This window comes from Gamsiella multidivaricata (genome assembly GCF_025024155.1).
Source record: "Gamsiella multidivaricata strain RSA 2152 chromosome Unknown BC939scaffold_28, whole genome shotgun sequence".
Taxonomy (NCBI): Eukaryota; Fungi; Mortierellomycota; class Mortierellomycetes; order Mortierellales; family Mortierellaceae; genus Gamsiella; species Gamsiella multidivaricata.
The window spans coordinates 26,449-46,858 of NW_026251736.1; the positions used below are offsets into that span (position 1 = coordinate 26,449).

General features: G+C 49.1%; 8 protein-coding genes across 8 annotated transcripts; 2 read left to right on the plus strand and 6 right to left on the minus strand.

Moving 5' to 3' along the window:
* Window positions 1–906: 906 nt before the first annotated feature.
* BC939DRAFT_476590 (PQ loop repeat-domain-containing protein) lies at window positions 907–2,131 on the minus strand (the record flags this gene model as incomplete). Its single annotated transcript, XM_051558605.1, has 2 exons — window positions 907–1,503; window positions 1,763–2,131. The coding sequence occupies 2 exons, from the start codon at window positions 2,129–2,131 to the stop codon at window positions 907–909; spliced, it is 966 nt and encodes a 321-aa protein (XP_051412743.1).
* Window positions 2,132–3,140: 1,009 nt separating this feature from the next.
* BC939DRAFT_476591 (uncharacterized protein) lies at window positions 3,141–5,287 on the minus strand (the record flags this gene model as incomplete). The annotated part of the gene is made up of 2 exons (XM_051558606.1): window positions 3,141–3,335; window positions 3,443–5,287. The coding sequence occupies 2 exons, from the start codon at window positions 5,285–5,287 to the stop codon at window positions 3,141–3,143; spliced, it is 2,040 nt and encodes a 679-aa protein (XP_051412744.1).
* Window positions 5,288–6,706: 1,419 nt separating this feature from the next.
* Window positions 6,707–7,447, minus strand: BC939DRAFT_137408 (uncharacterized protein). Its single transcript, XM_051550121.1, has 2 exons — window positions 7,425–7,447; window positions 6,707–7,321 (listed from the first exon to the last, which is right to left on the minus strand). The coding sequence occupies exon 2, from the start codon at window positions 7,208–7,210 to the stop codon at window positions 6,827–6,829; it is 384 nt and encodes a 127-aa protein (XP_051412745.1). The 5' UTR covers window positions 7,211–7,321; window positions 7,425–7,447; the 3' UTR covers window positions 6,707–6,826.
* Window positions 7,448–7,572: 125 nt separating this feature from the next.
* Window positions 7,573–10,012, minus strand: BC939DRAFT_449600 (uncharacterized protein). The gene is made up of 6 exons (XM_051555401.1): window positions 9,734–10,012; window positions 8,890–9,572; window positions 8,516–8,798; window positions 8,407–8,417; window positions 8,099–8,296; window positions 7,573–7,984 (listed from the first exon to the last, which is right to left on the minus strand). The coding sequence occupies exons 1-6, from the start codon at window positions 9,774–9,776 to the stop codon at window positions 7,775–7,777; spliced, it is 1,428 nt and encodes a 475-aa protein (XP_051412746.1). The 5' UTR covers window positions 9,777–10,012; the 3' UTR covers window positions 7,573–7,774.
* Window positions 10,013–13,456: 3,444 nt separating this feature from the next.
* BC939DRAFT_449609 (uncharacterized protein) lies at window positions 13,457–13,792 on the plus strand. The gene has a single exon (XM_051555402.1). The coding sequence runs from the start codon at window positions 13,521–13,523 to the stop codon at window positions 13,686–13,688; it is 168 nt and encodes a 55-aa protein (XP_051412747.1). The 5' UTR covers window positions 13,457–13,520; the 3' UTR covers window positions 13,689–13,792.
* A 133-nt stretch (window positions 13,793–13,925) lies between these two features.
* On the minus strand, window positions 13,926–15,139 carry BC939DRAFT_449611 (uncharacterized protein; the record flags this gene model as incomplete). Its single annotated transcript, XM_051555403.1, has 1 exon — window positions 13,926–15,139. A coding segment is annotated over one exon (1,214 nt), but the record flags the coding sequence as incomplete, so codon positions are not given.
* A 588-nt stretch (window positions 15,140–15,727) lies between these two features.
* Window positions 15,728–16,618, plus strand: BC939DRAFT_449612 (uncharacterized protein; the record flags this gene model as incomplete). Its single annotated transcript, XM_051555404.1, has 1 exon — window positions 15,728–16,618. A coding segment is annotated over exon 1 (783 nt), but the record flags the coding sequence as incomplete, so codon positions are not given.
* A 138-nt stretch (window positions 16,619–16,756) lies between these two features.
* On the minus strand, window positions 16,757–18,190 carry BC939DRAFT_137590 (Tat binding protein 1-interacting protein-domain-containing protein). Its single transcript, XM_051550122.1, has 6 exons — window positions 17,856–18,190; window positions 17,650–17,761; window positions 17,500–17,570; window positions 17,275–17,403; window positions 17,109–17,168; window positions 16,757–17,008 (listed from the first exon to the last, which is right to left on the minus strand). Exons 1-6 carry the CDS (start codon window positions 18,021–18,023, stop codon window positions 16,937–16,939), a joined length of 612 nt encoding a protein of 203 aa, XP_051412750.1. The 5' UTR covers window positions 18,024–18,190; the 3' UTR covers window positions 16,757–16,936.
* Window positions 18,191–20,410: the final 2,220 nt, after the last annotated feature.

Sequence of the window (20,410 nt, forward strand, 5' to 3'; positions counted from 1 at the left end):
AGCCAAACCCCCCGCTAACTGGCAAGCGTCCCTCTTGAACATCAGGCCACACACCCCAAACAGGCCACCTCCAACAGCCAAACAAAAGATATAATAAAAACTAGAATCTTGTTCGAATGTACACAAATACAAACTGCACAACAGGAATGTAATCTATAGCTAGAAATAAAGACATAAAGACGGGAATAAAGACAGGAATGTGTGTCGTCCCTCCCTTCCCTCCCTTCCCTTCCTTCCCTTCCTTCTCTGCCTGACTGCTGGCTGTCAGGCTTTCTGGCTGCCTGGCTCTTTGGCTGTTTGCCTGTCTGGCTGCTTGGCAGGATGACTGGATGGCTGGCTGGACGAAAGGATGTACGTACAGTAAAAGCGCGCATGTCACATCGGCGTAACAAATCCCAAACTACACAGACACTATCTCAGTATGCTTTTTGTTGTATGTGTAAGCATGTCCACTTCCTCCTCTTCTCACTTTCGCTCTTAATATATGGCCGCCTCACCTCAGTACACTCTCACGTACATACAAAACCTCACCGGCTCCATCCATATTCGGTCGGTATAGAGATAGACGGTATGCACGCTTGCTGCAAACCATAACAGAAAACGACCTAATCTCGTCCTCTCATTGGCTGGGCAGAGCAACGGACCACTTTTGGGAATGCGATCCCCTTCCCACAGCAGCCTTGCAGACAAATAACAGGGAACAGCAGAGGAACAACAGTCGGCAGGCCATGCTTCGTTTGAACAGAAACTCGTCTCTAGCGTATAACGTCATTCCTGGCTAAAATGCTAACAATGTTTTATATAGAATGCGGCCAATACAGTGCCTAGGAATGTGGAGGAACACTCTAGGCTACAGAGGGATACAACTGAAAGAGAGTGCTATGTTCAGCAAGCAGGTGCCAGGGCTCAGGAAGTTACGACGGTGTCTTCACTCGATAGCGAGCGCTGCGACTGCACTACTACTGGCTTGGCGTAAAGATGGTTCGGAACAGTGGTACCATGCATATGAAACGCGTGATGACGATGATGCTCAGGCGCTGTCTGTTGTTCCCGTTGATCCAGTCGCTTGTCAAGGCCCTCTTCGTCTGCTGATGAATGAATCCTCTCGTGCGCCACAACGGCCGTAACCGCCGACTCTGTCTCCACTGTCGCCTTCTCCACATCGTATTCTGCGCCGCATCGGTCTGTGGTATCCCGAACCCGTGCCAGCGAAGGGTTCAATTTGTTGTAGTGGACATAGAGGCCAACGATGATTAGGTCGCAGATCAGCACCACAACATAGTTCAAGGTTGCCAGCAAATCGAGCGTTTCGCGAAAGCACAGACTGATGATCGAGAACACCGCACCCCCGGCATCTGCGGCAATGAAGGCCATGCTCACTCCAACGACGGACCTGTCTCTGTAAATGTCGATGTACTGGGGCACGAATCCCATGGCAAGCAGGATGATCGGGACGATCCCAGCAGCTTCAGTCGTGCCCTTCACCTGATGATCCTTGCCAGCCTAAGTTGTGGTCAGAGTACATATCCATCCACATCCAAAGGACACAGGCAACAGAAACAGAAACAGAAATAACGTAAATACTCTTGTCATATCCGTTTGTAATACGTAGGTAGCACAGCCCAGCAAGCTGGGGGCTGTGCGAAGATGGTTGGCGACTCAGGGTCTCTTGTCCTCCCCGCTTTGCGTCCTTTCCTCGTTCGCCGTCATCTCCCACATGATTGTATATTATGCTGCAGACCCTGTCTCAGAGTGAACGTACCCTGGTAGCATAAACAGCCGCGACCTGAATTCCCGCCATGACCACAAACATGAGAACACCAGCGACGGCGGTCTTTCTCAAGGACCATCTGGTTTGCTTGCCATAGTGAAGACACTGCAGATAGCACAGCGCAGAGAGGGAACCAAAGATCTGAGGCTGCACGATGATCGGTATCGACAAGTTCTCGACAATACCATATGAACCAAAGCCGAGGGCACACAGAACCCAGATGAAAAACATAGAGTAGGACAGACCCTCGGTTGACTTTGCCTTGTGATTGTCGATGACCTGGGGCAGCAATTGAAAGCTCCAGAAGATGATGCCTAACATGCCAAAGACATTTTCGAGGATCGACTGAGTCGATGCCATGCTTGTTGTTTTGTGTTACTGCTCCAAAAAGGCAACTTTAATAAATCGAGGATCGGTTATAGCGCAAGTCGAAGGATGCTTGGTCTCAAAGAATGTGCCGGTGCGGATGACGGATGAGTGTGAAATGAAGTAGGAGAGAAAACAGATAGATCGAGGGTACAAAAAAAAAAAAAAAAAAAAGGCGAGCAGATATGCCTCGTTATGTATCTCTCGCGCTCTCTTATTATCCAACGGTAGGAAAGTCATATTGGTATGGTACTGCTGTTGCCATAGTAATGTGCTGGGTTTTTTTTATTTCGCTTCGAGGGTAAGCATGTGCGATTGGATAGGAATGGATTTGAAGACCAGTCCTTACCTTTACGTGCCTGGCGTCTGGAAAAACGATTTGTCATTTGGGCACCCAGGCACCAGATACAAGGCCTTAACGGCAGTATTCCGTTCGCTATAGACAAAAAAGCCTAATCAACCGGGCACATTCCTTACTCATCATCCAAGACTAAACGGTACAGCCATCGCATTCTGTTCCTGCGTTCTTGTTGAACTGTGGTTGCAGGCATGCAGGTACTCACACCGCTGCATTTGTATGTTGTCGGCGGATCAAAACGACCCATTTAACCCCAAATGGGTCGTCGGTATCAACAAGATGATTGCAATTCATTTTTCTTTATTTTTATCGCGTGCATTCGAAGACACGATTCTAAGGTATCAATGTATACACGGACTTTCTTTGAAGAATTTGAAAAAGCAGGGTAATAAAAATACAGGGAGGGCACAGATCGAAAAGCAGACAGAAAGCAAAGACAGGTTAAATGGTACAGGTACAGAGCCGAAAGAAACGGAGCAACAACGGAAAGAAAACAAGATGCAGATATTACTCAAAAGACATACAAAAAAAGAAAAGGACAGGCTCCATGCCATGGGATATACGATGCAGACCGGTTTGAAGTAAAAACAAAGGGCCTTGGATGTTAAAAAACCCTCGGCTTTCCCGAGTGTGCAGTGAGACTAACTATGCTGCAGGAGCACAGTGTCCGACGGCGCCCAAGAACAGACCATTGTAGTTGCTCTCCAGTCCATTCTCGAGACATGCCCTAGCCAAAAGTCGTTGAAGTCGCTCATGCGAGGTCCTGCATCCGTTTGCTGCTGCGCGCTCGAACCACATGGACGCCTCCTCCAGATCAACTTCGCAGCCGAGGCCCTTTTCCTATAATGCATTTTTGACAATGATGTTTTGATTGATTAGTTTCCATCCACACTGATAGTAAGATGAGAGAAATAGAAGGGGGGAAAGAAGCATGCAAATGAACTTACAAGAGCATTGGCAAGATGATATTGGCCAGCGAGATGGCCTTGCTCTGCAGCCAATCTAAAATAGCGCACCGCCAGCTTGACATCCTGAGCAATACCCTGTCCGAGTTGCAGGCAGACACCCAGCTTGTCCTGGGCACGTGCATGATTCTGGGCAGCAGCCAGCGAGTAGTACTTAACCGCCATCTCATAGTTCTGGGCCACGCCAATTTCGTTCGCATAGCAAAAGCCAAGGTTGCACTGCGCCCAAGGATTGTTCTGTGCTGCCGACTTCTCATACCAAAAAACGGCCTTCTCGCGATTCTTTTCCACTCCCAACCCCTCTTCATAGCAGAATCCGAGTGAGTTCTGGGCCAAAGCGTTTCCTTGAATGGCCGAACGGTAGAACCACTTGACGGCCTCCTTGGGTTCCTTGGGGACACCGACACCATTGCGGAAGCAATAGCCGAGGGAGAGCTGAGCGGGAGCATGGTTCTCCTCCGCCGAGAGATAGTACCAGTAGACGGCCTCGTCCAGGTTTTGCTGGACACCAATGCCGTTCTGGTAGCAATAACCGAGAGAGTGAAAAGCAAAAATGTTGCCACGCTCTGCTGACTTCATGTACCACTTGACGGCCTCGACCGGATCCTTGGGAACACCAATGCCATTCTGGTAGCAGAAACCGAGATTGTGTTGAGCGCGGGCGTGTCCCTGAAGGGCAGCCTTCCTATACCAGTAAGCGCCCTTGGCGTCATCCTTGGGAACACCGATGCCGTTTTGGTTGCAGTATCCGAGGTTGCACTCTGCCCAGGGATAGCCCTGTTCAGCTGATTTGGTGTACCATTCTGCTGCGAGCTCCAGATTTTGTTCGATCCCGACGCCGTCCTCATAGCAGTACCCAAGAGAGTTTTGTGCGAACGCATTGCCAAGCTCGGCCGATCGGCGATACCACTTGACAGCCTCATAAGCATTGCGTTCTACACCGAGTCCGTCCTCGTAGCAGTAGCCGATGTTGTAGAGCGCCACGGACTCGCCTTGCTCAGCAGCGATGCGGTACCAGTACATTGCCTTTTGTCGGTCGCGCTCGACACCAAAGCCCTCGCCATAGCAGTAACCAAGGATGCCCTGGCCGCGAGCATTACCCTGCTCAGCCGACTTTTGGTACCAGTGAAAGGCCTCGGTCGCATTCTTTTCGACGCCGACGCCGTCATGATAGCAGACACCCAAGGCGTACTGACAGCAGTCGTCGTTGTCGACGGAAGCGGCCTCCATGAGCCAGGTAAGAGCCGCGGGACCCTGCTGGTTGATCTTTTGTTGCCAGTATTCGGACTCGATACGATCAATCTTAACGGAGGGACGGCCGTACTTGCGCAGGAAGGCAAGACGAGACATGGCCAGACCATTGCCCTGTTCCGCAGCCAGGATGTAAAGGCGCTCGGCCTCAACAAAGTCGGCCTGGATGCCGAGGCCAAACTCGAAGCAAAAGGCGAGAGCGCCCTGCGCCTCCAAGTGGCGGAGCTGCATAGCCATACGGTAGTATTCCACAGCCGCAGTTTCGTCTTTGGCATGACCGTGACGGCCAAAGAGCAATTGCTGGCCTAGCTCGAAGAAGTGCTGAGCCCGGGCAGCATCGTGAGGATCCTGGGCTGGGGCGTCCCTGTTGATAGAGTCATTGGTGGTGGTGGTAGCGGTGCTGTCCGCAGAGGAGAGAAAGGAATCGCAGGACGGGGTGGTGGAGAAGGAGGAGACGGACGACGAGGAGCCCTGGGGATGGTCAGCGGATGTAGCGGATGTGGTGGGAAGACGGTACTTTTTGTTGAGCTTTGAGAAGACGCTTCGTCCTCGGTGCAAGATATGGGAGGCTGACATTGTGAGGGGACCGGCCATTGATTGTGGTATCGATTGGCGGTTGGGTGTAGCTCAGGAAGGACGACGGTCGATAGGAAGAGGGGGAAAGAGAGAAAGGATTGGGTTTGGTTCAGGGGGAGGAGGGGGGGACGAGAAGGGAGAAGGCACTCTGGGGAAGGGGAGGAGAAGGGGGTGAGCGAGAGAAGAGGAGAGGGTAAAAGAGAGTGTGTGTGTGTGAGAGAGAGAAAGAGAGAGAGAGAGAGAGAAAGAGAAAGAAAGAGAGAGGAGTGCGAAGGACGGAAGGAAGGAAGAGTGCGAGGAGGGGAAGTGTGAGTGAGAAAAAGAGGGCAACAGGGGGAGGCGCATGGGCAAGGAACGGGGTTGGTGGTGATTATATATCGCCAAATGACTCGACGGAGAACGGAGAGTGGAAAAAAAGAGCACAGAGCAGAGGCATCCTTACTGTGTACGCCTGCCTCTGGTTGGTCGGTTGCTTCGTTGGGTTGGTCTACTTTTTTTTTTTTTTTTTTGCTCTAGAGGTCTGGTCTGGTCTGGTCTGTCTCTTCTCTGTCCAACAGCTGTGGGTTTCTATTCTTATCCCGCAGATAGGCAGGAATTCCTTATACAACCCATCTTTTGCATGGGCTACTATATCTGCACTCGCTACTGCTGCCTGTCTACCGCCTTTCTGTTGCACACTCTTTATCGACACCATGTAGATTAGTAAAAGTATCTGCAGTGGAGGTCAATAGTCCTCTGTCTATTTATCATGTAGCACAGTAGTGCAGTCTAGTATAGTGTAGTTCGATGCGATGGGTTGGATGATCTTGCAATAAATAATTGCCACTTCCCGGACACCAATCGCCCGTCGCCAATCGAAATTACCTGCCGACCCAGAGCCCACTCGGACCAGTCGCAAAAGGCTCTAAAAATATTTATAATCCACTGTCTGGCACCCAGCCCCGAATATCTCACTTGTATAACACCGCATGTACTAGTTGAGCCTATTAGGACCAGGACCAGATCTAAAGGGATAAATACTAGCAAGTCCATGCTCTGGTCATCTTGGTCTCTTGCCTTGCGACCTGCTTCCCATCAAACTCCTTTGGGCAGATTCTCTTCGCTAAAGATGGTTATGGTTATTGCTCTCCGAAATCCAATGGTGCGCTGCTGCTGCAACAGGCCTGGTCATATGGCATTGTACAACAACACCCAACAAGAATATAAGAAGCCCTGCCCTGTCCGCTTTGATTGGTGCGCTACTGCTCTACATCACGCTTCAAGATCCAAAGGTACTACTATTAAACGATTAAACGATTGAGCTGAAAGCTCTCCCTTCTTAATGTACATCTGCCTCACTCGCGCCACGCCAATTGCAGGCCATTATCCGCTAGATATTTTAGTTTATTGCCCATCCGATCAACTATCCTCGTTAGACCCATTGGGTGGAAGGAAACCGCAGTGCACTAACAGAGTCAGGGAGACGGGAGAAGGCGCCTTAATGATATGGATGAAAAAAAAGACCACAGAAATCGTTAACTAGGACGAGCCAGAATCTTTTCATGGATTATTTGATTTTGATGTTGCTGCTACGTCTTCAATGCTTTTTACATGGTCCACAACTGCATGTGGTTCGATACGTACCATGTCGTCTGCTTGCATGGTGTCATGTATTTTCTTCCTGATCGCGCAAAGAAGTTGCATGTCTGCACTGCGCGCTGCCAATTGACACACATGTACTCCTTTACTGCGGTTACGCAGGCAAATCCGTAGAATCTGCTCCCGTCTACTCCTACTGCCGTCAGGTTCAGCCCGCTTGGTCATCAAATGTATCTCATCAAGTCCTTTCTTTTCAGAATACGCATGTGGCAAAATGAAATCGATAAGCATGGTTATCATCATCATCGTCGTCATCGTCGCCATCGGCAACAGCAGCATCAGCATGCCCTGAACACCAATAGCTAAGAGCTACCCGGCGCAGATCTTTGTGCAGACCCAGCAACCGCAGTACAATGCGCGCAGGTAGATGGGTCCAAAGGTAGAGGCCGCGTGCAGCTATACATATCCATAGACATGTCAGTGTCCATGTTCTTGTGAATAAATGCTGCGGTGCTGCTCAGTCGGGCTCATATCGCTACAGCGTGCGGACCAATCATACCTACTCGGTTACTGCTCGTTCTGCACTGACCCGCTGGCGATATTCAGGAACTAGCAAAAAATGCCCATCCTGTTAGACACATGTAATTATTCTATCCATTCTGCGATCAGACCAGACCATGCCGGGCATGCGTATACATAAAGACTACCTATGTTTGTTTATCAATGGCACCTATCTGTTCTGGTTGGTTAGTTGTTTTTGTTCAGGTCGCGTGGAGAAAGCACATGTTGGACATGCGCACCCTCGAATCTATTCTTATAGCTGCACTGATATTATTGTTCTCGTGTCAGCTTACTAAATACTCACATCCTACAAATTCTGTTTATTCTTGTTTTCTATAGAGCCATTGATCATACATCACCTGGATGCGCCTTTTGTAGGCTGCGACGGGGGATCGAGGATGGCTTGGGATCCTGTCGTAAGAACTCACCCCGTTGAGGAACCATCGGCAAAAAGATGGCCTGCGGTCGATCTTTGTGTATTAAATCGTTTGTCTTGTCCCATCCTCCGAACAACGATCGACTGAGATTAACCTTTCTAGATAAACCTGCCATGAGTCCCTGCAGACCCAGACAGAACATATGCGCATGATGGCCAGATCCAGCGTTCAGTATACATGTATCCCTATAACGTATACCCATCTATGAATACGTCTAATGAGTAAAGCATCCTACCTGCTCAGTGAAAAATGAATGGAGCTGCTTCGACAACTGAAGAGCCCGCCGCGCGCTTGGTTCTCTTTCCTTCTGATACAACTCAAAGGCAGCTCGAACTTCCTGCGGACTATTCGACCGAAGCTCGTGCAGTCGGTTTGCGAGAGCGAGGGTGTCCACTATGTTGATGTTGTCACTCATCCCAGCCGACGGTGGAAACTATGCATATAACCCGTGCCAAGGCGTACCAAGAAAAATACGACGATGATGGCGATGATTAGCTATGTAAACCCGTCTTTGTCCATATGTCGAATTGACTAGACCATTACCTTGTGGCAGGCTGAAATGATGAAGGCGCATAAAATGCAAGGAAGCGTGGCAGTTAATAAGTAAATCAGTCGCAGGCATAGCATAATCAACCATGGATGGCTAACGTACCATTCCCCAAAAGCACCGTCCTTCCGCCGTGCCACCTATCGCAAACTTTTTCTTGAACCAAAGCCTTGGACATGAGATGCGGCGGACTCTTGTCAAAGATATCCTTCATAGTACCTCCATAAGGACAATCAAGGTGTTGATACTTTGCGCACATCTCTGCGATCGCTTCTGGGCCAAACTCGCTCGCCTTGAACCCATCATCGCACAACGCCTTGCCACTCTTTTCGATCGGGGTGGTGATAGACCACAGTAGCCTCCGGTTGGCGGTAGGCATAAACCAAATCTACTCAAACAAACGCACAGTTGAAAATTATGCGTCGCATTAATAATCCGTCAATGGCAAGTCGGTTGATGATTCAGGGCAAGACACTTACGGACTCCTTGTTCTTTTGGGTCATCATTATCACAAAGTCTGAATATGGCTGATTTAGCTCCACATATAAATTCCTGTCCATCGGATTGGTTATGCCCATCAAACTCCAGGCGCACTCCGGCCTGTTTTCCTCCTCCGAAACGTGTCCAGGAACACTCATGGGCAATGGTAAGGTCGTCGAAGGCGTTGTGCCCACCGCATATAGCTGTCGATAGAGGTTTTGCCTGACGGAACTGTTTGCGCCATCTGCGCCTACGAGAACATCTCCTGAGAACGTAGAGCCGTCCGCACAGCGCACGAGTACCCCGTGGTCGCTCTGGGACATCGAGAGAATTCGTTTCCCGAGTAGAATTTTGTTCTTAGGTATTCTGCTGAGGAGCACGTTGTAGAGCGCGGGACGAGGCATAACTAGTATTGGATATCCGTATCTCTGTTCAGCAAATGACGCGTCCAGTTCACCAACCAAGCCGTCCACGTTGTCCTGTCGTTTGATCCTGAACTTGCGAGCTGATAAGGAAATGTCCTCAATTTCACGCAAAAGTCCGATCTGCTCCACCAAGGGAAGGCTGACGGCGCTGAGGACGCAGGCTCGCGAAGGCGGCCGAAACGCGGGCTTTTTCTCGAGGAGGAGATAGTCGACGCCACAGAGCTCAAGTAATAGGGCGAGCATGAGACCAGCGGTACCTATTCATTGAACCACATGTGGGGAATGGTTAAAAATATGACTTTAAGGTAGCAGTTGCAGGTTATAAATTGCATCTTCGGCGTAAATGATGGATTATGAGCGTCCAGGAGGGCAGCATCCTAAGAAAATATGTCATCGCGTCCTAAATCTTGGTAATTACCTGCTCCAACAATCAAGACCTTGATATCTCCCGACGTAGACATTGGCACTACTAGTACGTTGTAAGAATATGTGTGTTTCCGGGGGAAAGATGAGTACGGCTAATTGGCGTGAAATTGTTGAGATGTCGCTGGAACTACTGATGCTGTTTGTGGCAGATTGACAGTAGTGACTGAAGTGGATGAAGATGAGGATGAGGATGCTTTGTTGATGCCGATGGATGATGGGGAATGAGTCTCAGCGATGCGCCTTCCATTGTGCTCCTGGCCTCAACCGCCTCTGTTCTCGTTGTGCTCACCTGCTCTCGTTCCTTGGACTGCATGTGGCTTCATACATCGATGGAGCGCCCTCGTTCATCGTAAGTGTATCTTCATCGCTGCTATTTCGCCTTGTTTGAATGTACGTACACAATAGAAGAATTTCTTTAACCAATAGGGGAAACCTCGAGGAGCGGGGATCAACCTGTGTACGATATGCCTCAAGCATTTGGATCCTCCGACGGATGAACAGGCAAACAAGTTGACCAGTTGATGAGAGAACTGGAAGTTGGCGTACAACTCCCCGCATTCCATGCCTTGAGACGGAAGCATGTATGTGGGGAAATGCGGGTCGTGCACTGCACCCTTCCATCTACCCCACAAATTATGAATGCTGTCCTTTGTGCTACTACATGTTGAATTACAGATAATTCAGGGCCATTGACTTCATGCAGTCTACCAGCGTGCCCAAGCATGATTGCGGGCCCCAGGTCGAGAATGCTATTGAGAAAGCACAAGGCAGTATGGAGGAAAAGAAATCGCTCTTCCGTATTTTTTTTTCCCCTTGGCACCACATGCTGTCTCCCGTTGGCTTTACCCCACATCTTACATCTCGATCTCTCAACAAAAATTGTCCGCCTTGCTGGGCCTATGGGTGCAAAGTTTACTTCTGGCTATTTTCCATCACAAAGCATGCGCAGATAAGGGGTGCACGATATGCTCTTCTCAGCATGGCAGGCGGATAGGGTGCGATTTTCTTTGTTGTTGCGTTGCGGACTCTAACACAAAATTAATGTAATAACGTCCAATGATTGAGCAACGTGGTTATTCAAGTCGATGTCGACCCGTTCTTAAATAGCCTATCACAGCCCTGCAGCGGTTTATCAAAATGACCGTTTGCTCAAGAGATCAAATCTGAGGGACCTGCAGAAACATGCAGACGGGAGATGCACAACACCTCTATTCCGGCATATGCAAGCTGTCCCTGATCCGAGCTCGTTGCAGACGAGCAGACCAAAAAAATAAAAAAAAGCGAGATAGGTCGCAGGCAGAGATGCGCAGAGCGCTAGAGGAAGAATCCTAAACGTATTAAGGTCACGGTAGCAATTTGCTGGGTAGACTAAGAGAGATAGAAACCAAGGCGTTTCCATCGTCTGCACCGCCGATAGTTCATGGGTGTGGTGGAGCATCATGTTGCAATCTTTGAGCGACAGCGTTAGCGATTTTATCCAGAATGTACTTTTACCGAGATTGTACTTTTACCGAGAATAAAAATCGGCGCGCAGTTTATCCCCGGGTTCACATGATGGGACTGTACACCAAGTCTGCAAGGTACGCACGTTTGTATTGTACAAGGTTAGAAGCGCGCTGGCATATAGCCATGGGCTAGTCTACTGTCAGTCTCTTCCCGGGTATTCATTTTGTCGGCTCTCAGAATGCGTCTGAACAAGATACTCCTTGAAGGTGAAATACAAAAAACGAGTTTGAACTTCAGATTCAAGGATGTGCTTAATTGGCATTTGTTTGTCTAGCGGATCAAACTCTGCAGGCCTCACCAGCACGCCTGTAACTGCGCTGTTGGAACTTGAGCGCAAGTGTCTGCCTGGATTGCTTTTTTCTTTTGTTCCTCACGATCACATCCCGGTGCGTCTGCACACTTTTTGCCTATTTATCAAGAAGGGAAGGGTCAACTTTCACCATAGATTATGATGTGGGGTAAACAGCTGGATGCCAGTTAAACTTGGCGAGGGCGGGCTTGCGAAGGACAAGGAGACAGGGAAAGAGAGTCTGGGATCCAGATTCCAAAAATCTTAACTGTGAGCAACAGTTCTACTGAGCGTAGATTAAGACGGAACAATTCCCAGGGCCGTACAGTACAATGGCTTTGTGCATCACGAAAGAAACGGAATACGGTGGGTTGTGGGTTTGTTGTGATGTTGTTTTCTTACTGCAACTGAAATTAATTCCCTCACCCGCTCACGATAAAGATAGCGAAAACTTTATTCTCTTCACGCAGAGCAGAGAACAAAACCAACAACAAAGGCTGGATATGCACCGCTTTGAATCCCCGGCGATTTGTGCCACCGAATAAGGAAGGACACACGCCCTGTTTGTCCATCTCCAGGCACAAATGGATAAACAACAACAACCTGCCCGCTTACATCCGTTGGGGAATTACCCTGCCTTTTATTGTAGGCGCTTGGTTGCTTGTACTCAACAGTGCGTGTTCGATCGTCTACTTCCATCCCTCACGAAGCATTGTCGAAATGGAAATGAGGGCATATTTGTCCCAGTAAGGATTTAACTTGGCCGTTGGGCCTTACTGCACACTTTTGGATTCTCTACTGCTCGCAGCTCCTAGCTCACAAAACCGATGTCATTAAATCAGATCCCTGGCTCCTCTCTCTCGAATATTATGTTATACAGTATGTAGTTTACGTTTAGTCTAATGCTATGAGACTACAGCCATCTACAGATGAGTTCTGACTGACTGGCAGAACATCGAGCTGCGATAGTGGCCGGTGTGCAGCTGCAGTATTGTAACGTTGGATTACTAAAGACTTGCAGTGTTTAGGATGTTGCGTTAGACTTGTAGAGTGCCTGGAGTGGTGATATTGCAGATGATATCCGGCCAGGAAGTCAGCTTTCATGGCTGATTTTGCTCCTCTGTCATTCATTTGCCCCAGTCGACTGGGTACCTGGAGACCCAGCCTCTCCTTTGAGGCCAGAACACGAACTCACGCATAAAACACCTTATATTAGTCTATACGCCTTATACTTTTTTATACTTTTTAGACTACAAAGCCAGCAGTTCCAGCCAGTTAACCCGCTCGCTCTCCTGTCCAATATCCCCGCCTGTTCGCCCGTCCATTTGCCAGCCGACCAACCAAAAACGGACGTCCTTTCATTGCCAGCTGCCGTCTTTCGTACCATTTGGAGAAGAGACCAGGCCAAAAGTAGATGTCTGCAATTACAGTGTAGACATAGACATCTTTACAACCTCGCTTTTAATTAAAAAAAGTACTCATTACATCCACTTTCTACAACAGTATCCACTTACTGCTAATCGCTCACACGCACACCCCGCCCTCTGACAGATAGACCTGCCTTTTTCCTCTCCTCGGTCCTCACCCCTCTTCGGTTTGTTTTATTTTTACTTTATTTTTTGCGCTCTCCCGGTAAATACTGTACACAATCGCACACCAAAGAGAGCTCTCCTCTCTTCTTCTCTCCCTGGTCACATCAGCAAAGCACAATAGGTACGATAGGCTACTACAATAGTTACTGCAGTGCCAGGGCTCCGTCTCTCTTTCTCTTGCCCTTTACTTCACCGCAACGCTCTTTTCATATAAAAGGCCGCCCTTTTGTGTAGGCCCCCCGCTTAAAAAAAGCCTTCTTCTTATCTCCTATCTATCTCTCCTCTCCTCTCCCTCTTCATCCTCCTCTTCCTACCTCTTCCTGCCCAACCTGTCTTCATAAAGGACCACGCCTGTGCCTTGAACAGCTTGTTCAGACGAACCCAACCCAGCCATGTCTGAAAAGATTGAAGGTACCATTTTTGTTTCGTCTTTACATCCGCCTGTCCATCTGCCTGTCTACCTATCTGTCTATGGACATACAGAGCACACCACATGTACCACAATATGCCTCTTTTGCTTCCAGATGAGCACCTCTGAGCACCTTATTGGTTTTACTTGACCCCATCCAGGCACGGGACTGAGTTCGCCTCTCCATTTTTGTAACACACCCGCACTTAAATCCAAACAACAAATTTATTTTTCTTACCGGGGAACCACACCCACAGCAACCCACCGTTCGCAACAGCACTCGAGCACCAACAAACAGCTCGCTACTTTTTTATTTTTTATTTTTTTCATTACAACTGGCAACTAACATGCTGCTCTCCTTATCTTGAAACACCCCCGCCCCATATAGAGACTCACACGAAGGGTCAGCTCGAAGTCGAGGAGGCTGAGCACCACGAGCACAAGGACGAAATCTCGCCCGAGCTCGAGGCTCTCCTCCAAACCGACCCCAAGCAGGGTCTCACCACAGCCGAGGCCGAGGCCCGTCTCGCCCAATTCGGCCCCAATGAGCTGGCTGAGGTCAAGCGCAACCCCTTCCTCAAGTTCTTGAGCTACTTCACTGGGGCCATCGCATACCTGATCGAGGTTGCTTGTATCATCTCTGCCGTCGTCAAGGATTGGCTGGATTTTGGTATCATTTTGGGTCTGTTGCTCGTCAACGCCTGTATCGGTTTCATTGAAGAGTCCAAGGCCGAGTCTGCCTTGGATGCCCTTCGTCAAACTCTTGCCTTGAAGACCCGCTGCTGGCGCGATGGCCATTTGGTTGAGCTCGATGTCGCCGCCTTGGTTCCTGGTGATATTATTGTCCTGCGTCTCGGTGATATCGTTCCTGCCGATGGTCGTCTTCTCGGAATCGGCGCCACTGGTGAAGCCACCGAGGGCGATCTCCTGATTGATCAGTCTGCCCTTACTGGAGAGTCTCTGCCGGTTGCTAAGAACAAGGGCAAGACCGTCTACTCGTCCTCGATTGTCAAGCAGGGCCAACAGATGGCTGTTGTTACCAAGACTGGTGGTGATACTTTCATTGGTCGCGCCGCCAACTTGATCTCTATTACTACTGAGGAAGGACACTTCCAGAAGATTATCAACCGCATCGGAAACTTCTTGATCCTCATCACTGTCGTTCTTATTGTCATCATCATGATCTACCAACTTGTTCACTTCCACGGCGACGCTGACAACAGAGGAGATTTCTTGACCGTCCTTCGCAAGGTCCTGGTTCTCACTGTCGCTGCCATCCCTGTTGGTCTCCCCACTGTCATGTCTGTCACCATGGCTGTTGGCGCTAAGCAACTTGCAGCCAAGAAGGTCATTGTCAAGCGTCTTACTGCTGTCGAAGAGATGGCTTCCGTCTCTGTTCTCTGCTCTGACAAGACCGGAACATTGACCCTGAACGAGTTGACCTTCGATGAGCCCTACCTGTCCAACAACTACACCTCTGAGGATATTCTCTTGTACTCTTACCTTGCTGCTGAGGCTGGTGCTAACGATCCCATTGAGTTTGCCGTCCGTACTGCCGCTGAGGATCAGCTCGCCATTCTCAAGGATCGCACCCACAAGCACGAAGTTCCCGGCTACAAAGTCACCTCTTTCCTGCCCTTCAATCCCTCGACTAAGCTGACTCAGGCCACCATCACCAACCTCGAGACCAACTCGACCTTCAAGGTCGCTAAAGGCGCCCCCCAGGTTATTATCCGTCTTGTTGGCGGTGATGATGATGCCGTTCGCGCCGTCAACTCTCTTGCCAAGCGTGGTCTCCGCGCCTTGGGTGTCGCTCGCACTGTCGAGGGTAACATGGACCAGTGGGAACTCATCGGTATGATCTCGTTGATTGATCCTCCTCGCCCTGACTCTGCTGACACAATCCGCCGCTGTAATGACATGGGTGTCTCTGTCAAGATGATTACCGGTGACCAGTTGATTATTGCCAAGGAGGTCGCTCACCGTCTCGGCATGCAACGTGTCATGCTGGATGCAGGTCACTTGGTCGACTCTGACAAGTCTGAGGACGAGATTACCGAGCACTGCCTCCGTGCCGATGGTTTTGCCCAGGTCATTCCCGAGCACAAGTACCGCGTCGTCGAGCTGCTTCAGAAGCGTGGTATCCTCGTCGGTATGACCGGAGATGGTGTCAACGATGCTCCTGCTTTGAAGAAGGCCAACGTCGGTATTGCCGTCCACGGATGCACTGATGCTGCCCGCTCTGCCGCCGATATCGTCTTGCTCGCTCCCGGATTGTCCACCATTGTCGATGGTCTGATGACCTCCCGTGCCATCTTCCAGCGCATGCGTTCCTATGCCCTTTACCGTATTACCTCAACTGTCCACTTCTTGATGTTCTTCTTCGTCGTCGTCATGGCCTATGACTGGTCCTTGCCCGCTCATTTGCTCATCTTGATCTGCATCTTGAACGACCTGGCTACCCTGGTTATTGCTGTTGACAATGCCCAGATCTCGGCGCGCCCCGACAAGTGGAGAATCGGTCAGCTGATTACTATGTCGATCGTTCTCGGTCTCTGCCTCACTGCCCTTTCCTTTGCCCATTTCTACATTTTCTGGAAGCACTTTGGCTACGAGCCCCTGGATGACAAGGCCCCTTATGAAGACCGCAAGTTGGAGTCGGTCATGTACCTCCACATCTCGTCCGCGCCTCACTTCGTCATCTTCTCAACCCGTCTCACTGGCTATTTCTGGGAGAACCTGCCCTCGCCTATCTTTGCCATCGTCATTATCGGTACCCAGATCATTGCTCTGTTGATGGTTATCTTTGGTGGTTTGACCCCCAAGATCCCCGCTTCCCAGGCCATTGTCGTCTTGATCATCTCCTTTGTTTACTTCATCCTTTTGGATGTTGTCAAGGTCCAGCTTTTCAAGCATTGGTCGTTTGAGATGACCGCCACCTTTGTTCCCACGAATGCTCGCCGCACCAAGCTTGCTGCTCGTAAGGCATCCAAGATCCAGCAGGAACGAGTTTGGGACAGCATTGACGCTGTTCGTAAGGTTGCTGTCATGACCGCTGTTGTTTCTGCTCTACAGGAGAAGAGCACTACTGTCGCCGCCGAGGAAGCCAAGTAAAAGGACCTTAGCAATCTATCATCGTACATATCCAATAGATCTAATAAACCATTGCAATAATAGTCTACGTATTATGCAACCGCGATGAAACATGATATTAGAGAGCATATCGATTGCCTTGAGGAAGCCCTCAATTTGATCGATGTTTGTAATAGTATTCGCCCATCGCTAAGTATGCATCGCACTGCAGGTATCAATTGTGTCCTGCGCTATTTAAGAGACATGTGCTGTTTGCGTGAATGCGCAAATCGGCGGCAGGAGGACAAGAACCTAGCAAAGGCAGGATCAAGCTTGAGCGAGGTCTCTCGGATTGATATTGATATCAACAGGATCCTGCACATCTATATCCAGTTCGTCCTGCCAATAAAATTGAGATCCAAAGTAAGCATCCATCTCCTTTGTTTTTAAAAGAAAAAATGACGGAACCAGGCACAAGCGGCAGAGTGAAGGGACTTACGAGTAGGTCCTTGGGTTTGCCAGGCAGGTTCTCAGTTACGGTCGCAAACATGTCCTTGAACTAGGAATAAAAAACCGCATGAGGATACGTTGACGAGCATACAGACGTTAGCCAAACATGGTGTATTTAAATATGCAGTACAGGTTCCAGAGCCTGATCGCCTCACCAGACGTCGCCTCTGCATCCACATCTTGCGGTAATACTCCATTTCCTTGGCAACGCGCTGCTTTTCCTCTGGCATCACTAGCTGAGTACCGCCGCGCAGAAGTGATAAGTGTTGCTCTGCCTGCTCGTTCTAGAGGGTATCGTAAATACAATATCGAATGGAAGCTTAAGACCTCTCCAATCTTCTCAGATATGGGCCAACAATGCTGCAGCTCCACAAACGAACCTTGGTGGTCGATTGATCTAGTTTCGCTATAATCTGTTCAGTCGTCATGGAGGAGCTAAGAGCCGACAGTTCTGTGAATAGCAAGTGAGTGCATTGGTCTTGAAAAGTCACGGCGTTACATATCTCAACGCGAATTACTTCACACTCTACTTGAGGAGAGCTGCTTATTCCTCGATTTGGACTCTGCGATTTTGCTCTGTAGTTCGGCCAACTGCTTATCGACGGCAGCAAGTTCTTCTGGTGTGGCAGCATCAATACTGTCCTGTGGCAATACGAAAAAAGGCAGGTTATTACTTGTAAACGGCAAATATTCGACAAAAAAGAAAAGACATAGCTTTTTAATGGAGCATGCGTACCTGCCTGACGACGTAGATGGCTTGCTTTCCATATAGCTTGGCGGTAACCAGGTCCTTTTCGACGAGCGAGTTCACAGCGCGCTGGCATTCTATTTTCGTGACTGCACCATGTAGGTTACCCACGATGTCCGCTAGCACAGCAATAAAGAACGTACAGTATAAGGACATCTATATTGTCTTTTTTTTTCTTTTTCTTTTTGCCATGCGACGATTCAGAAGACAAAGACAATATTGTTTACTGGTGCTATAGGGGCGGTTCTGCTTGACGAGATAGTCCAGCACCAATTTCTCTGACTAGACACAGGAATCACACGGATCAGTAGCTGGTCCATGCTCAAGCGAGGAACGAATGAGTGAGCTCGAGATCTACCTTGTTGCCACCGCCTTTGCCGACAACTGAATTTTTTTCCTTTGGCATATTTTGTGGTGCTCTGAGGCGAGTATATGGTGTGTATGATGTAAATGTATGGTGTGTGTGATCGCTGATTTCTGTTGTTCGTTTTCATGGAATGGAGAGAGGGAACCAAGTGAATGACGGCAAAACGTCTTTATTTGAGCTTATTGCCATTTGTTGCCACCAATTTCTACTTTGAAACAGCCCGAGCCAAAGGTAGTAGGCAAGGCAGCCATGAAGACAATCATAGGGGGGTTGAATTCCAGGCAGTCCGCATGCGCAATGACCTCCACACTCTCTGCTCCGGCAGTGGCTTCCATGAGCGAGTGCCTGCAGCGCAAGACGAACATGAAGACTGTAGAACCAGCCTTCCAAGGCCCATTTTGTAGTACGCTGGCAACAAATGCAGCGCTGCATTCGCAACTGTCAGAATAATAGAGAAAGCCTGAAGTTAACATAGGCTGTCGCTGAAGCTTCGTGAAGGAGTAGGATGCTACAGCTGGACTTTGATGTACGACCACATGTGCTCAATGCTACAGCATGAAAGCCAGAATGTCTTTATAACCGATAATCTTCCGTCTGTGATCGAGCCTTTACGCAGCACCGGCCCGTTTCACTCATCTTTGACATTGCAAGAATAAAGATAGACAATTCCCCACAGTTCATCGAAGAGCATGGAAACCGAAGTCCGCACCAAGAGTCGCGCAAGGACGGATCTATGCTAATGTGGATTCACTTTATTGCGCTCTCTGACAATTCCTCCTCTACAGCCACAACTTGTGGGTACAAAGAGATCAGTCGCGTCTACGTCAATTGGAGCTGTTACCCAGCCCGCATCACAACTACAAAGCCCAAGTCGATAACAGCGACCACAGTTTCTATCTGACGTGAACCCGTTCTCGCGCTTATCATATTTCAGCTACGCATAACACGTCGTCGCGACAGAAGTTTTTGGTATCAAAGAAAGCGTGCTGTCTGCTCCGCTCGAAGTATTCAACATGTCTGCCGATGTCTGAGTGTCAGCACCGACCTCATCTGCCATCAATGCAACCGGAAGGCGCTGTTTGAATAGTACAGGAAATCCTATGGCGCAGAAGCCAACGCCCCAGACATTCAGCAGAATTATAGATAGTTACGGGATTATTAGAAGAGTATTCGAATAAAAGTTGATACAGGACTCCCCCAGATCAACCATAGCTTAGCATTTTGAAGGACAAGGACTGGAGCAGGAGGCTGAGACGTACATACAATCGAACTATGGGGAAGATTGGACAAGCACATATCAACAAGCTAGGGGAGGCCCCGTTCTACCTACAATGACACCCAAACAGCACTGGGATTTCTGTCGAGTCGACGGTTGGCGTTATTGCATACTTTAAGAACCATGACTTGGGCGTTTGTAAATGTCCCTACGAGAGCGACGTATGCACTGCGAGGAGCTGCGTCAAGTACAGTCCAGCGAGCTCATCCGACCCGGTAATCACCATTGCAGAAACGGCGCGTCCTCTGGAGTCTATGTTGTAGCTACAAATTCTAGTCTTTGCCGCGCAGGAGCGTGCCTAATACCATCATGCCAACTCTGAACGAAACTGTTTGTAATTATTCTGGCGATATGCGGATGCGTGGAGCAGCAACTCCTCGCGCGTTTATCGATTTATTGAATGGCTACGCTTTCCACGTGGAAAGGAACGGCACTCATCGGCTGTGACCTTGACCATTTTCAGTATCTAGTGGATATCTTTGTATACAATCATGAGCAATAGTAATGGAGACCTTCCTACGCAAACCCAGACAAGGGCAGTTGCAAAGACACTCCACACCCGCAACAAGCATGGGTATTCACCACTATCCTTCAAGTGCGCCTCTGTTCCTGTCCATAAATTCTCTAGTCATTACACTAACCATTCGTACTTCACCCTCTCTTTCATTTCACAAAACTGCAAAAACAGAGATATCTCTGCGATCTCGTTATATATCACGCATTGTCAGCAATGTTTCCACTAAGAGCGACGAGACTGTTCCCACAAAGCGAAGAAAACTCGGCCAGCAAGAGACCACGAAGGTGGAAGGCCTGTCCAAAGAGCTGGCAGCAAAGAAAAAAAAAAAGGTAAGTTCGGCCTGGATGGATGCAAGAAGGGGGCGGGCACGTCAGAATTTCTAT